The sequence below is a fragment of the Ictalurus punctatus genome, chromosome 1 (genome assembly GCF_001660625.3).
Source record: "Ictalurus punctatus breed USDA103 chromosome 1, Coco_2.0, whole genome shotgun sequence".
In the NCBI taxonomy this organism is placed as follows: Eukaryota; Metazoa; Chordata; class Actinopteri; order Siluriformes; family Ictaluridae; genus Ictalurus; species Ictalurus punctatus.
In genome coordinates this window covers 28796500-28812914 of record NC_030416.2, presented here as the reverse complement: position 1 = coordinate 28812914, position 16415 = coordinate 28796500, and the positions used below count along the sequence as shown (strand labels likewise).

At 37.5% G+C, this 16415-nt stretch overlaps 1 protein-coding gene across 1 annotated transcript in view; it reads right to left on the bottom strand.

Moving 5' to 3' along the window:
• Positions 1 to 9667: 9667 nt before the first annotated feature.
• The window catches only part of tgfbr1b (transforming growth factor, beta receptor 1 b), a 91475-nt gene continuing 84727 nt past the window's right edge, over positions 9668 to 16415 (bottom strand). Inside the window, exon 9 of the mRNA XM_017479431.3 lies at positions 9668 to 15620. Coding sequence (XP_017334920.1) covers positions 15495 to 15620 — 126 coding nt within the window. The 3' untranslated portion in view covers positions 9668 to 15494. The remainder of the gene's footprint in view (positions 15621 to 16415) is intronic.

Sequence of the window (16415 nt, the reverse complement as noted above, 5' to 3'; positions counted from 1 at the left end):
CTAACCTTTCAACCACTGGCATGCAAATAAATGCTTCTGTTCTGTTCATTTCCAGTTCAATCTTACACCTAGCTGTGCTTCTGAACCTATCTTTTATTCATTCATGTACATTCTATTTCTCCTCTTCGTGTTCTTCAGGCTCCGCATTGCACTTGCTGTGCATTCGTTGCTTGGCCCTGTTAAACGCTGCTTGCAGCTTTAATTTTAATTACATCTGTAACACAATAAAATGTGGAAAAATTGAAAGGGTCTGAATACTTTCTGTATATGACTTCACACATATTAGAAACACTTAAAATACAGCGATATTGATTTTGCCTTTCCTGTGCAATTAGATAAATGAGCCAGCCTGTGAAGAATCCAAATTAGTACCATTGATTGGTCTGCAGCTTAAAAATTAAGTGAGACAGGAAAAAATGCTCACGTATTACACTCAATGAATAAAAACAAAAGACTTGAATAGAGACAAAAGAATAAACAGAACAAGCATAGAATAAGCACTGGTGAGAATAACTCATGAACCCAACAGATGTGCTGTCAGCAAGCACCTTAGCAACTAACTAACTCTTTATCTGTGCTGTTAAAATTGTTACAGGGAAAATGCACATTCAAATTGGTTCCAGTGCTATCTAATCTCATCAGTCTTCCAGCACCTGAAATTCATTTCTGACTTGTCCATTTATGGTGTTTTTTTAATATAATAAGATATAAGATAATAAGAAATCTCATAACCATGCACAAAAGTGCAAACGAGTAGCTGGTCTTTTAAATTGTGCTTATTTCTTCTTCAAACTTCACTTTTTTCCATTATCTAACAAACAGGTGTGTTTGCAACCATGTGTCAGTCTAATACTTCTCGTAGCATATTGATTCGAATACCAAAATAATGCGCTTGTTTTTAAGCATGCTATGTTTCAAGGCAACTATAAAACTATTAAGATAAATTATGAAAGGGATAGAGGGAATCATAGCACTACTTAAAATTTAATTATAAGTGATCATGGCTAGAAGTGTGTATTATAAAGAAGACATGTTGCATTGGAAAAGCAACAATGCCCCCTGCTGGTTACTTTTATACAACAAGAAGCACTCAGTTTCAGGGTTACTGAAAAAAAAATTGGTTTTAAACTATAAAAAAATATATATATATTAACCAGCAAACTGTTTCAAAAACCTTTTTCAGTTTGTTTAGTAATTATTAGCAGTATTTTCCTGCACAATGCGTTGTCCATCTCATCTGTAATGAAAATGTCAGAATGCTTCAATCTTTCTCCAGCTTCACAGAAATACTTTACAGCCTGACCTTTAGAAAAAGACAAATCAATTCTTCAGTTATGCCTGCATGTTCCGTGTAAGCAGTTTTTTAAAGCCAGATTCTGAGTAAGATGGAATAAAAAGAATTCACAGTCAGTAGACGCGGCTTACAATTGACCAGATGATAAAGGCACCAAACCCTTAAATCCAGGATAAAAAATGTTATTAAGGTGGATTTTTTAAATGTCCTTTTGATATTATGTATTTAATTTTGTACAATATTTTTATTTTATCCTCCTTTTATTAATTATTATTCTTTTGCATAGTACCATGTAAAGATTGCTTTTAAAGTTCCAGGAAGCATAGTTTGAAGTTAAATAAAGTTGCCTTGCATGGGGAAGAAAAAAAACATGTTAATGGCATTCAGAATTTGTAAAAGATTTACAAAATCTGTTCTGAGTGCCATTAATATGTTTTTATTTTATTTATTTATTTATTTTTATATTTGTCTACAAATAACAAAACAGCCAGGATTAAAATCAAATCCAAATATTGTTCCAGAATTGATATTCCAGTATTATCCTTTGCTATACTGATATCACAAAACCTTGTTTTTAGAGTCTGGATCATTTCGGTCATCTCTGCCATTTTGAATGCTGAGTATTTCTTTGTTGGGTTTGATTAATCCTTGTCATTGACATTCAGCAAACATTTGGTCACATGATGCAAGCCCAGTCTGTAATTCCATCACATCAGAGGTCCACTACTGTGTCGGTATACCACATCAGTGTTGAATGAATGCTCGATATTGATTGGTTAGAAGCTGGTGATGAATTTTCTATAACAGCAGCTCTGACAATAATTCTGGCTACAAGGCAAATCACAGGTTTATACTAATGCACTTGTTCTAACACATTATCATTTCTAAAGTATCAACTTAAACATTCCACTTTGTAACAGTCAGAGCAAAAGCTCTACGTTCTCCGACAAGGGAAAGTTTTTAGGATGAAGGGCTTTGTGAGTTTCTCAGTAACATGACAAAACTGTATTTTTGTCTTATTAACATCAAGAGAGAGAGAAAAAAGAGAGACTGCTGAGGGGAAGACAGTTCACAGACATCTGATATAAGGTAAGTTGTAACAGGAGCTAACATTTATGACTGATGGTCCACAACATTAAATATTACTGCTATAATTGGATAAAAACATACCATTGTTTAATTAAGACAAATAAAACGTCAAGACACGCTGTTATTGGAAAATATTGAACTTTAGACTCTTAATATTTGTAAGACCAACGGAAATATGCAGCAGTATGGTATTTGGTCTGCTTCACAGCACTGTAAATTAGGCAGTAATGAGAGGGAACTGGAGACAGAGAGAGCAAGACAGAGACGGTGAGGGGGCGGCTGTGGCTTGTATGATTCAGCTATCGATTTTCTCATTTTGAAATTGACCTCAGAAGTCAGCGGCTCCCCGGTGACTTCCTACAGAAGAGCGGCTGTGGAAGAGGCCACAGGGTTCAACATCTCCCACAATCCACAGCTCAGCATGGCATGTTTATTAAACTAGGAAATATCTTATTCTATGTTCTTGGCCTTGAACAGTGAAGCAGAGCTTCAGCCAGTGCAAGGTATCAATAATACTAACTTATTACACTGTCAAGGAGCTGTCTTCTTTTAAGGTCAGCTTCTTTCAAACAAATTTATGGTATAGGTTGATTACAAACTCAGAAACGTTTTTAATGAACTATATTTCATATTATGTATGGCCGGTTATATCTAGGTGGTTTCTGAAGATTTCTCATTTCTTGTGTTTTGGGGTTTTGTGTCACTGTGAATGAACACACCAAGGTCAGTGGAGATAGCATTCCCAGAGACAGGTGACAATACGCCTCCTTCCTTCTATTTTATCTATTCGTCTTTTTCTCCTCCATATACAAGGCTTGTTCAATCGTGCAGATTTGAGCTTTCGAAACTTACTGAAGTTCTGCTCTCCTGTTGATAAAAGGCTGATCTGAAGTTTTTTTGAGCACACAATAGGCATCAGAGCCTGAAGATCAGCATCATTCTCCTGGATCCTGACTCAGTGGTGTTGAATTTTTAACACCATAGACACAGCACAAAGCTGAGACCCTGCATTCGACAGGTCAAGGAGATGCTTACGTAAAAGCAGGCTCAATTATTAGCACAAATGACTAATCTTTTATAAAGCAATGCTGGAGAATTTACATGACCCTAGTAATAAAATATTCAACAGGGGTGAAGAGGTGATTTGAGGAATGGAGAATGAAGGAGATTTGGTATTAGAGGTAACCTCTAAAATGATTAGCACGTTTGCCTCGCACCTCCAGGGTTGGGGGTTTGAATCCTGCCTCGACTCTGTGTGCATGGAGCTTGCATTTTCCTGCAGGTACGCCAGTTTCCTCCCCCAGTCCACAGACCTGCGTTGTTCGCTGATGGGCACCTCTACCAAGATCAGGGTCTTTATATCCAGTTGTGAGTGGAAGAAACAAGTGTGTGATTGGCTGCAGGTAGTTTACAACTAGTCCGCAGATCATATTTTGAAACAAATAACTAAAATGAAATATTATCAATTTCTGCAAACATAGGTTACAGCAAAGAAAGGGAACATGCAGTGCAGGCAGTGTATCTATGATGAACTATGTACAAGATATATCGTAAAGATTATCAGTGAAAGGAAATTCTCTTATATCATGTATTCTCATATAATATCAACTGCCATCAAATACCTATGATGAATGTATACATTTAATTACCTCTTTAAATAAGCTGATAAACTGCCATCCTTTCTTATAGCCGGCACATGTATTTTCTGTCTCTTGAAAAGACTTATTTTCATAGTGTGCTGTGTGTTTTGTTTTGTCTAAATCTGTCTGGCCCCTGCACCAGTAGAAACCATCTACGCACTGCTTCTTATCAATGTCTAGAAATACTCTTGGTTTGCATGAATACACTCGGATGTCTACTTGAGCATGCATGTGTTAGTGTGTGTTCATTTGGGCTCCCCAGATCGATCTGAAGTGCTCTGAGGAGAACCACACTTTCTAAGCACAGAGCTAAAAGTTAATAGAAGTAATTGTAGAACAGGCTGGAAGGCATGACGGAAAATCTGAAAGGCATAAGCTGAGATTCCTGAGATATATGGAAATCTAACAGTCAGTGAGAAAGGGGGATTATGGAGTGAATAATATTCATACTATGCCATGACAAAAAGACAAATTGCAGATATTACAAATCAAAAATCCCTGCACACCATGCTAAACTTGTTTCTCACAAATGAAGAAAAATTCATCTGACTTTTCCAATGCCATAATTTTTTGGTTAGTTATCAGGCCTATTTGTGCAGTTTTGGAAATTTTGCTGAGACCTGACACCCCTGGTTAAAATTCTGACCCACACTCAGCCCCCAAGGGATGGAAGAACCAGCAACATGTGCAAGAAATGCATCAGATACATTAGCAAGACATGCCATTATGACTAAACAGGTTTGGAGATGAACTTTTTTACTCTGTGGCACTGTGAGGCATTTTGCCTCACAATTTCAAGTTTAAACACATTACATGTAGCGAGCTAATGTCAGTGATATTTAATGTTAATGTTATTTGATGTTAGCTATAAGATTAGCGTTCCATTTTGCTGAAGACTTTCTAATGTGACGACTGATGACTAATGTTTCATCTTACACACACACACACACACTGTATATGCTTAACTCATTTACGACCAAAATGCCAGAACCTTTTCATACTGAGGTCATGTTCTATGAAACCTCATGAGGTGACAGAGGTTTTCTCTTCACATGTATTTGTCTTCAGATGAAAAAGAGGAGAGAACAAACCTCAAAGGTCATTATGCATCTGGTCAAGATTTTACTGGAATTATTATTATTACAGAGTAATTGTACATTCTAGGCTTTTAAAATTTTATTTAAATAACAGCACACTGACGACACCGATGTTGAGAAAGTTGTAGAAGGTAGCGTTTTATAAAGTTGTTAAAAATGCCCTTTAGTTTGAAGGCATTTAAATAATTCATTTTGATATAGTCTTTGTAAATAAACAAAGCTTATAGTGGAATGGTGCTTCATAATAGTTTTGAAAGCAAACAGCGTGTCAGTACTCCTGTAAGAACTGCTACAAGAAATACATCTTCCAAAAGGATTATTTTCTAAGGTTATAGTTTTCCACTTTATAGAGGATTTCTCAAAATTTCGGAATGTCCAGTACATAAAGACAAATAAAATAACTTGAAAAATAAGGCTATACAAATACAGATACATCAGCCTCAAATTTATAAAGGTTACTAAAGATTCAGTCATGCAAAGACAGAGCAATGTATTTCAGATTTTGATCTTCAAGTATCACTTTATAAAATATTTATATACAGCGCTGAGAAAAGAGGTTTGATTTCTTCTGGGTTTTTTGTGTATATCTCATACTAAATAGTTTTAGACCTTTTAACCATATACAACATAAAACAAAGGCAATCCGAGTAAACACACTATACAGTTTTTATTTTGTTTTACTGACGCAAACAAAGTTATCCAGCACCTATCACCCATGTGAAAAACTACTTGCCCCTTTAATCTGGTTGGTTTGAGGAGCATCAAGGTTTATTTTGGAAAAATTCAGACAAGCATTAATGTTGTTCTGGATTAGCAGTGGTTTTCACCTCTCCATTCTTCCATGGATGCCATTTTTGCCCAGTGTCTTTCTGATAGTGGAGTCATGAACACTGACCTGTATTAATGCAAGAGAGGTCTGTAGGTCATTTGATGTTGTTGGCTCTTTTGTGACTTTGCTGGATGAGTAGTTGCTGTGCTCTTGGAGGAATTTTGGAAGGTTGTCCACTTCTGGGAAGGTTCACTACTGTGCCAAGTTTTTCCATTTGGAGATAATGGCTCACACTGTGGTTCTTTGGAATCCCAGAGCCTTTGAACTAGCTTTGTAACTCTTCCCAGACCGATGTATTTCAGTCACCTTCTTCCTCATCATTTCTGGAATTTCTTTCATTTTTAGCATAGTGTGTTACTGGGTAAGACCTTTTAACCAACTTCATGCTGTTGAAAAAGTAATTTATTACACTTACACTTAGTTATTTAAGTGTTGATTTGATTGAACAGGGTTTGCAGTAATCAGGTCTGGCTGTGTCTAGTCCAGCTGAACACCATTATGAATGCAGTTTCATAGATTTAGGAAATTAGTAGCTATGGCAGCAAATACATTTTCACACAGGACCATTTGGTATTGGATAACTTTTTTGCTTCAATAAATAACATTATCATTTACAATCTGTAGTTTGTGTTTGTTCAGATTGCCTTTGTTCCACCTTAGATTTTGTTTTCATTTATGACAAAAAAATGAGTGTGAGATATACACAAAAGCAGAATAAATCAGGATGGAGGCAAATACTTTTTGACAGCACTGACATTCTTATAAATGTGTACAAAACCCAAATGCCTATAACCTTCAAATAAAATGTTCTTGAACTTTCAATAAGCACTGGAAAACCAATTAAAGGCATACATTACAAAAATGCAGACAGGGTCAGCATGGCCACTGCTCTTTAGTCTGAGTGAAAAAAAAATTGTACATAAAAAAAAATACATAATGATACATACAGGTATGTCTGTTTGTTAAGTTCAGTCACTTCTTAGGAAATTCAAAGTGGCTTTTTGTGTTGCTGAAGTACAATTTTTTTGAAAATTTTTTTATTCTAAAATGAAAAAGAAAATGTGCAACATCTTTACTAGTCAGTATTCAAGATGAATTTCTAGGTCCCTATTTAAATGGAAGCAAATGTGTGATATTGACCATGTTAACCCCTGTGTAAAAAAGGTCAGCTTTTCTGTGAGTCTTATCCCTTCTAGTGAAGCATGTATTCAGACGACACATCTATGGACTTGATCTAACATGCACCATCAGGTTTTATACAAATTCTCTCAAATTCATGTAAATATTTTTAAGCTTCTACTTATCATTCAAGTAGTTGCTGATAATATCATTTATAATATAGAAAGTCAGGATACATGGAATGCATATCTCTGAAGAACACGTGTGAGAGACATTCAATTAGTTTTAATCAAGCCTCAACTTGATTAAAACAAGACAAAATGAGGGATGTGGATAGAGAAACTTAATTTAAAAGCTTTCAAATAGGTGGCTCCAGATTCACATTCCTCACTTTCACCGGAGTTATTGATAATATGCTTTAAGATGGATGATTAAATAATAAGCCAGGACTTTAAGAGGTAGGAAGAAGGAAGCCTGAAATAGACTACGGTTTTAAGTACTTTAATGAACTACAAAGTGCTCACACTGGAGACTCCTTCCAAAAAAAACTTCACCATATCAACAATTACATGTTGTTGTTGTTTTTTGTTTTTTATGTGGGGCATCTATCATATACACTCTACTTTATTAGGAACACCTGTACACCTGCACATTCATGTGGTTATCTAACCAGCCAATCATATGGCAGCAGCACAAATGCAAAAAATCATGCAGATCAAGAGCTTCAATTAATGTTAATGGTGTGAAAAACAAAGAACACTGAGTGAGTGACAGCTCTGTGGGTGAAGATGACTTGTTGATAAGAGGTCAGAGGAAAATGGACAGATTGGTTCAAGCTGCCTGGAAGGATATCGTAAGGATCTGCTGTTGTAGCCCTTCCATTTCAAGGTTCTCATCAACAAGGTGTTTCAGCTTGCAGACCCGCCGCACACGGGATGTTTTTTGTTTTTTTGCACCATTCTGTATAAACTCTAGAGACTGCCGTGTGTGAAAATCCCAGGAGATCAGCAGTTTCTGAAATACTCCAACCAGCCCATCTGGCACCAACAACCATGCAACAATCAAAGTCACAGAGATCACACTTTTTCTTCATGCTCATGTTTGATGTGAACATAAACTGGAGATCTTGACCTGCATGATTTTATGCATTGCCCTTCTGCCACTTGATTGCATGACTGCATGAAAATGCAGGTTTACAGCTTTCCCTAATAAAGTGGACGGTGAGTGCAAGTCCCTGTGTATGTTGTTATTATAGAAAGAAATATGTATTCAAACAAGTGCATTAATATAAAACTGGAACTATATATTAGAATGGTTTAAATAGTTTCCAGAACTATTTACTGTTTCAAATGCTCCTGTTGGAACCTGAAATATAAACGAAGGTGTACTAGAGCAGTGGCTCTTAAACTGGGGGCCGCCAGATGGCGCCAGGGGGGCCACAAAGAAATTCTAAAACATTATTTTAAAAAATGAATTTTAGCAGTATGTAAGTTCGGATTGTCAACATTCGATCTACGATGTACATAAAAATGAGAAATGTTAATAAATGAAATCAATCAAACACTAAGACACACACCAAACAGAGACATCCGTTAATATATTCTGTACTGTTAGTTATACGCTGTTAAGACCTAAGACTAAGACTATATAAAAATGGATACATTTTTAGATGGAGGACGTGGTCTCTTAGCTGAGAAAGTTAATACATAAGAGCCTAGCGTGAAAAAAAAAAAAAAACAGACATGAAATTGCGAAAATTTGACGACTCTAGGGGCCACAAAGGCATCTTTATGCACCCTACAGAAGATCTACATCCAAAGCCATGGTGATTAACATGAGTGTGTGTTAGTCAGCAAAGTGCTCGAATTGACCACATGCGTTCATTCTGGTTAAGGTTACTGTGGTTTAAGTTTATTATTTTCGGGGGAGTGGTAATAGGATACAGAACCAACAAAGGTCATTCGAAAAGGGTGTGGGTGGGTACATTGAAAAAAATAACTTCAGAAGTATTTCTGAAAAAAAATAAAATACCAGGACTTTCTGTAAAAAGTTTTTAACAAAATTCAGTCATTCAATCATTCATCTCTCAGTAACCATCAGGGTCACAATGGATCCGGAGCTTATCCCAGGAACACTAGGCACATGGTGGGAGAATACCCTCAGGACAGCATGCCAGTCTGTTGCAGGGCAGCATTCATACATATTCACACCCTCGTTCACACCTACGAGCAATTCAGCATAGCCAATCTGCACCCAGACGAAACACAGGGTTCAAACCAAACCCGAGACCCTAGAGTTGTGCGGGGGAAATGCATGAATGTTCCTGCTTTCTCTCAATGAGAAAATTTGTACTGTGTGTATGAACAGTATCAAGTTTGGACATCTTTGTACATTTCAGGCAAGCTAAACTATCTGCAAAAACTATCTGAGTTTGTGCCACAGGAATGAATAAAAGCGAAATATTGCCTATAGTATAGAAAATCGTACACCAAGATAAAACTTTTTTTTTTTTTTAAAGCAAGGCCATCATTTGTGCATCATTCACTTCATACAAGACAGGTACTGGTGCAATTTTAACAAACTACAAAAACACAAAGAGAACATTATGAAATTTGAATTTTATTTATTTTTTTTATTCACACCCACTACTAGTCCACTATGTTAGAATGGCACATCAGCGTCACTCCCCTACGTTCCTATGTTGTTCGTTTGTACTTCTGTACACGCTATAAAAAAGTCTATAAATAATGCTTTAAAAATCAAGTGGGCCACAAAGCCTTTATGAGAGCTCTCTCTGCCACCAATCTCTACTGACCAGCTCAGACTTTTTTTTCTTTTCTTTTTTTTTTTTTTTTACAAAAAGGCCCATAATGCATTTTCGACACAATTGAGAAAGAGGCATTAAAATACATGGTCTGATAAAGCACTTAAGAACTAAAGAACAGAACAGAACGAGAAATAAAACACAGATGATGGTGTAAAAAAAAAAAAAGAAAAAAAAAGAAAAAAAGGAACAGTTAATTTAGACACAATTAAGAACAACACAATGCCACGTAAAAGTACCACTGACAAAATGTGAATTCTTCAATTTAGCATTTCATAGAAACAAATTTGCAAACTTGAAGTAAACAACTATATATACACTGAGGTAAAAATACATTGGTCTTTGAAGGAGGTATTTTTTTTCCCTCTGGATTACTTTCTGACCTTTTTTTGTTTTAAAACTAATTAAGCCTTTAAACCTTTTTTTTTTCTTCTTCTTTTAAGAATTTCCTTAAAAACCAAAATGATGCAAACATAAGAAATCAGTCACATGCAGTGCATCATTCTACATGGAATACAAAACACAATATAGTCAAACTTAGGCACCAAATAAAACTTGATAAAGCTTTCTTCTGCCTTTCCATAATGTACGAACAACCACACACACGCGCACACGCACACTCACACACACACACCCACACACACACAGAATGAAAAAGCACCTTGGCTGGCTCCGCAGTCCTTTAATGACCCAGACTCCTGCTTTCTCTATGCCGATCCATTTCCTTTAAATCAAATCAGCTCCACTGTTTCATTACCTGCTCACATGATTTTTGGTGATACCGGGCCACCGTCCCTCCAGGATCTTTCTCACAGTGTCCGGATGTTGGCATAGATAAAGAATCAAACTGTAATAAATAACTTGGCAATTGCCAGTAGAAAGCCTGAGGACTGTGTCGCCGTACACATTTGCATAACTCACTAACCCGTCTGTACGCCCTCTTCGGCATATGAGTGACCTTTCTTGCTCAGCGAGTCGTGCTCTAATTGGTGGCACACAAATTGGTGGGAATGTCGAGTTTAAAGTTTACGTTCACGTCTGCTGTATTCAGAAGAGACATTTACCTTTCCAGAATTACTCCACTTTAAAAGAAAAAAAAAAAAGGCATGAATTAAACTGAGTTAGTCTTTTGTGCAAATATCTGTGCATGGTTGTATGAAAAAGCTGCATAATAAAACTTGCACCAAAAAAATGCACCATAAAAAGCAAACGCGCAGCAATTTATCAGCAGACGGTCGTGCAGGAGTCTGGGCCACATAACAGGACCCCTAATGAAAACACTGCCGCTTAAAATCCCCCGGGATGAGTGTATCCTCGCATGTGTTCGAGGGTGCAGATGGGTTTGGAGGCACAGAAGTAAGTGACATCGAGAGCAAAAGAGCGGGAGAGAGGTCGAGGAGCCTGTCCCAACAGCCCACGCTTTCCTACTGTACGTAATACGACGTTAAATGTATGAAAATATCCCCCAGCTACAAGATGGTACACAGTGAGGGGGTGAGTGTTATAGAGAGAGTCCTCTCGCTCTCACCCGCACGCATGGAACCAGAGGTGCAGCGGTATGGATTTCCTGTAAAAAGTCATAGCTGGTGTGGTTTGACCTGTCAAGGCCAGGAGGATACCTGCATGTCACTGTGAAGAAATACCTGGATATGCATGTTTTCGCGTCTAAATAGGTCACTGCTGAATCCGTAAAGAAAAAAAGGCTGCTGGTGATTTAAGACAGAAATGTGTCGGACGAAAGAAAATGCACGTCGGCCCAGTAACGTCTGCAGTGGCACGATGAAATAAATTTCCCAGAAAGTATGATTACGCTCGCCTTCGATGGACCTTAGCAATAATAAATGACCAAAATCTAATTTTCTTCCCTTTTAGACTCTATAATACCTTCTGGAGGGGATGTGCTCGATCCTTGACCATAATGGGTTCGCTTTAACTTATTCAGCTGTCCAATTTTTCGTGACCAATTGTACGTGCCACAGGGCCACCAAGCTAACAGACAAGTTACATACACTTAGATACTTATTTACAATGTACATATTTATAAACACTTCCTTCATCATATATTTACTCCACTCAGGACGTTTCTCAGCATATAACGGGATTTTTTTTTTTTGGGGGGGGGGCAAAAGTGTTAGATCTCTGTACTGGAGCAGAAAAAGGACGTCTGTGTCCTCTAACTAAAAATGCAAGAAGAAAAGAAAACAACAACCCTGAATATGGTCTCATACCTTCATCCATAACGAGTGAATTGATATTTCATATGTATCTAGTGTGAAAACACTCCACATGTGCAAAAAAACAAATTGAGCAAAACCTGAAGAGAGAAGAATGTCAAATATATATATATATATACACACACACACATACATATATGCATATATGTGTGTGTGTATATCTATATCTATATCTATATATATATATATATATATATATATATATATATATATATATATGTATATGCATATACATTTTTTTTTGCACATACTAACTGGCAAAAGAATTTTTCGAATTTTAATGACCCCTTTTTTTTTTCTTTCTTTTTTTTTTTTACAACCAATGTAGAATCAAAAAGATTCCAGGAAGAGGCCTCAATCTGAAAAAGTTATTTGGTTGAAATTTTGCTAACTATACGACCAATCACTGTGAGAACTGAAATCCTATTTTTTGCTCCTGTACAGAGGCCGAAAATGCAGCAAAGTTGCCTTAAGACACAATCAATCCAAATTTTTGACCAGTGAAAAGAAGCGACACAAATAAACATCCGTTTGCCACACTAATAAACATGCACAGGATGTTGTGTCTAATAAAGGGGTATTTCTATCCCCCATCACCCATGTTTTGACTGAAGGCTATAAAAGTTTGTATATAGTCAGTACAATCACAGTACATGAATGCACTGTAAACATGCCATGCTATTCAGAGGTCATCTCGGCCACTGGGTGTTCACTCTAAAGTGCAAAAAAACAAAAAAAAAAACAAAACAGCAACCCACCAGACAAATAGAACAGACAAAACATGATGAGCATGCTAAGTACCATAATGCTTCAACCAGCACTGTAATGATTTCTTAGAAAATGGATGCTTTAGAGAAGGCCGACATTCCTCAGGCATCCAAACAATACATTTTATAATTTGGATTATACCACAGAAGCATTAAGAGGCCAAGCATCATGTCCTTTTCTTTCTTATGATTATGAAATCCTTTTCTCGTGATCTTGACCTAACAACATGTTTTTATTGTTCTAGAGGCTGCAAAAGCTTAGCGCAATCCCACAACTAATTATAATGGATGAACAAATGAGTTTTTACTGTGATCAGGGACTCAAGCTGAAACAGCTCCATGTATGTCAGTGATGGACAACTTCCACATTGGTGTCCAATACTTGAGAAGGACGCCAAAGTTCATGCGACACCAGTCCCATTCACAAGGTTTGAGATATCTCACGAGGAAATTCCATGGTGCAAGAACAGCCTTTTTGTTATGTCATGCTCACGAGAAAACGAGAAAGAAAATAATAATAATAACGCGTGGTATCTTAGGGCTTCCGTACAATTCTGCTCAGAGGGCGTTGAGTTATTTTCTATAACAGCGACTCAGATAGCAATCCTGGCTACAAACTTAACATAATTGTCCCAATATGTTATCGTTTCTATATGGTTACTTGTATGGTGGAGCCGCCACATAAATAGATTTTTTTTTTTAAACAGACGTGTTGAAGTTTTCTGTGTTTATTTATGATGATTACTATTATGTATGATTAACACAAACCAACAAAATGTATCAATAAACAGATAAAAAGATTACAATAAAAAATTCCAATCGTGGCAAATTGCTATGGATGAAGGAGGAATGAAACCCATCAGGACGTGCTATTATAGGAAAATAATTCATTTCAGTGTAGTTCACAACAACCCACTGCTGGTCGTTTGCCTTTCTGACTGGAAAGCTTATTTGTGTGGCAAAAAGGACGTCCTTCTACAGATATAACAATCAAAACTAGATTTGCTGCTACATTTAATCCTTCCATTATACAGAATATTAACCCTACTGTTTAAGGACAGTTATTTGAAACATCACTTTCTTTCTTTTTTTGCTTTGTTTGAATAAAAAACAGGAACATCCAATGTTATTGGTCCCTTAAGGCTTGCTCAATGGAGATCTGAAGCAGTCAACAGGATTTTTCTTACAAGTTACATTCTACACACACACACACACAGAAAGAGACACACACAAAAAAAAGTCGCCATAAAATGTTGGAAAGTCTATGGCTTAGTAAAGATCTATTTGCTATATAGATAAATGAATATACCCCATCATCTTTGCAACACTGAAAACCAAGAGTACCATAGGAAAGACAAATTTTTTTACACGGCAACTTGCGTAATGCTGATGTGTTCAACTTCAAACACTGCAATGAGTTTTTATTTAGTCATACTGCTCATAAGTTCTTTTTTATTTTTTCTTCTTCTTCTTTTTTATTTTATTTTCGTCCAGTCTTCTGTATTAAGCGCCAGTCTGTGAGAGTAGCTCAGTTTATCCCGATCCGTGTGTCAGTTAGGAACAAAACAGAGTGCATTGGGTGGGGGGAAAAAAAGAGGCCGATGTGGCCCGCATTAGGTCTCGGAGTATCCTCTTTCCAGATCGTTGTGTCAAGGAGGAGCGAAGACCCGCCAGCTAACCCATGTCTGGAGTTCAGCAACACGGACCCGTGATCAGCATAACTGGAGATGAACTGAAGTCTGAGCTGAAACGTCCCTCTGTGCTGCACTGAAGATGATGACGAAACGGATCAAGATGATGTAAAACTGAAGAAATGGCACCAGCAAGTTGTGTGTGGTGGCCCCTTGCTAACGTTCGCTGCGTGTGCATAATAACGATGGACTCGACCGAGAGCCTGCGATGCTCGTTCTTGCGTTCTTTCTTTCGTTTTAGACGGACAGCGAAAGGTAAAGGGGCCGAGCCACGGCATGAGGGAACGTTGGTTTAAAGCAGTGGCACTTTCCGGTAACACCTGGCTTGGAGGGCACGGATGCCATTGTAGCTGTTGAAGCTGTTGTAACTGTTGCCGTAGTAACAGAACACATTAAGATATAAAATATAGGATAGGATTTCTCTATATTGCATATGTTGCAGCATGTTTGCCAAGACTGAATGAGGTCATGTCCAGTTTGTTGGAAAAAAACAAAAAATAAGTTAAAAAAAAAAAAAAAAAAGTGTTGAGGAAAGAGAAAACACAAGGTGCAAATTCCCTAGAGAGATATGTCTCCAGCAAATCTCATTTCTCCCAGGCTAACAGGAAAAAAAATAAAGTACCTGACCATTAAATGATCTTCACTGGCTAAAGTCACTCATTCAAAGCTAAAGAAAAAAATCCAAACAAGCCTTCATGCTTAGTGCTCATGTCCTCCCTCTTGTTCTCTCTCTCTCACGCACGGAGGACGCGAAAAGTCATAATGCGATAATCATGGATAATCAGAAGAATGAGCGTGACCGTTATAATGAACAGATATTTGAAAAAACAAACAAAAACAACAACAAACAATCAAAGAAACAAAAATAATAATAATATGCCAAGGTGTGTAACTCTCCCGGAGCACAGGCCTACATTTTAATCCCCTCCTGCTGGCTGAGCTGAGAGAGCGTCTTCTTGATGCGCAGGGCGGTGAGGCGAGCAGCTCCGTTGGCGTACCAGCATTCTCGCATGATCTTCGCCATCACCCTCAGAGCCTGAACGCAGTGAGACACAGAAACATCCGGTGAGACTCATAGGAACAGACAGTCAGCAAACATGAGTCTGTCTCACAATTTCACAAGTTCAGGAATAACTGGGGGAAAAAAAAGAATATTTATAGGTATAAAATAATGTTAAAGTTAAGTGCAAAGTTTGCACACCCTTAGAACAAAGAAGTGAATTTGATAGCAGCAAGACATTTAGTGTGATAGATTTCACTAATGCTCCTTCATTATCACAAAAATAGCCAATAGTGTACGTTAAGATATGCATAATGAAAAAAAAAAACAATCTTAATGATACTTGTAGCAGGCTGAGCAAATGTTCTATTATATTAGGTTTTCCTGAATTGAAATGGTGCATGTATCTCGACTGCATGTGAAGTTCTAGCGTTTTAAAGTTCCTTTCCAATTCCACTGAAGGACACAGTGCCAACCTCCACATCCATCCGTCCAGTTTCCGTACCGCTTATCCGACACAGGGTCGCCTGGAGCCTCTCTCAGCGAGCTCAGGGCATGGAGCAGGGGACACCTTGCATGGGGGGCCATTCCATTGCAGAGCACAATATCGCAATAATTCACACACACTACGGACAATTTAGAGATGCCAATCAGCCTACAACCCATGTCTTTGGAATGGAGAGGAAACCAGAGTACCCGGAGGAAGCCCCTGAAGCACAGGGGAGAACTTGAAACTCCATGCATGCAGGGCGAAGGCAGGATTCGAACCCCAAACCTCGGATGTGCAAGGCAAACGTGCTAACCAGTAAATAGATTTACTTACAATAAAAA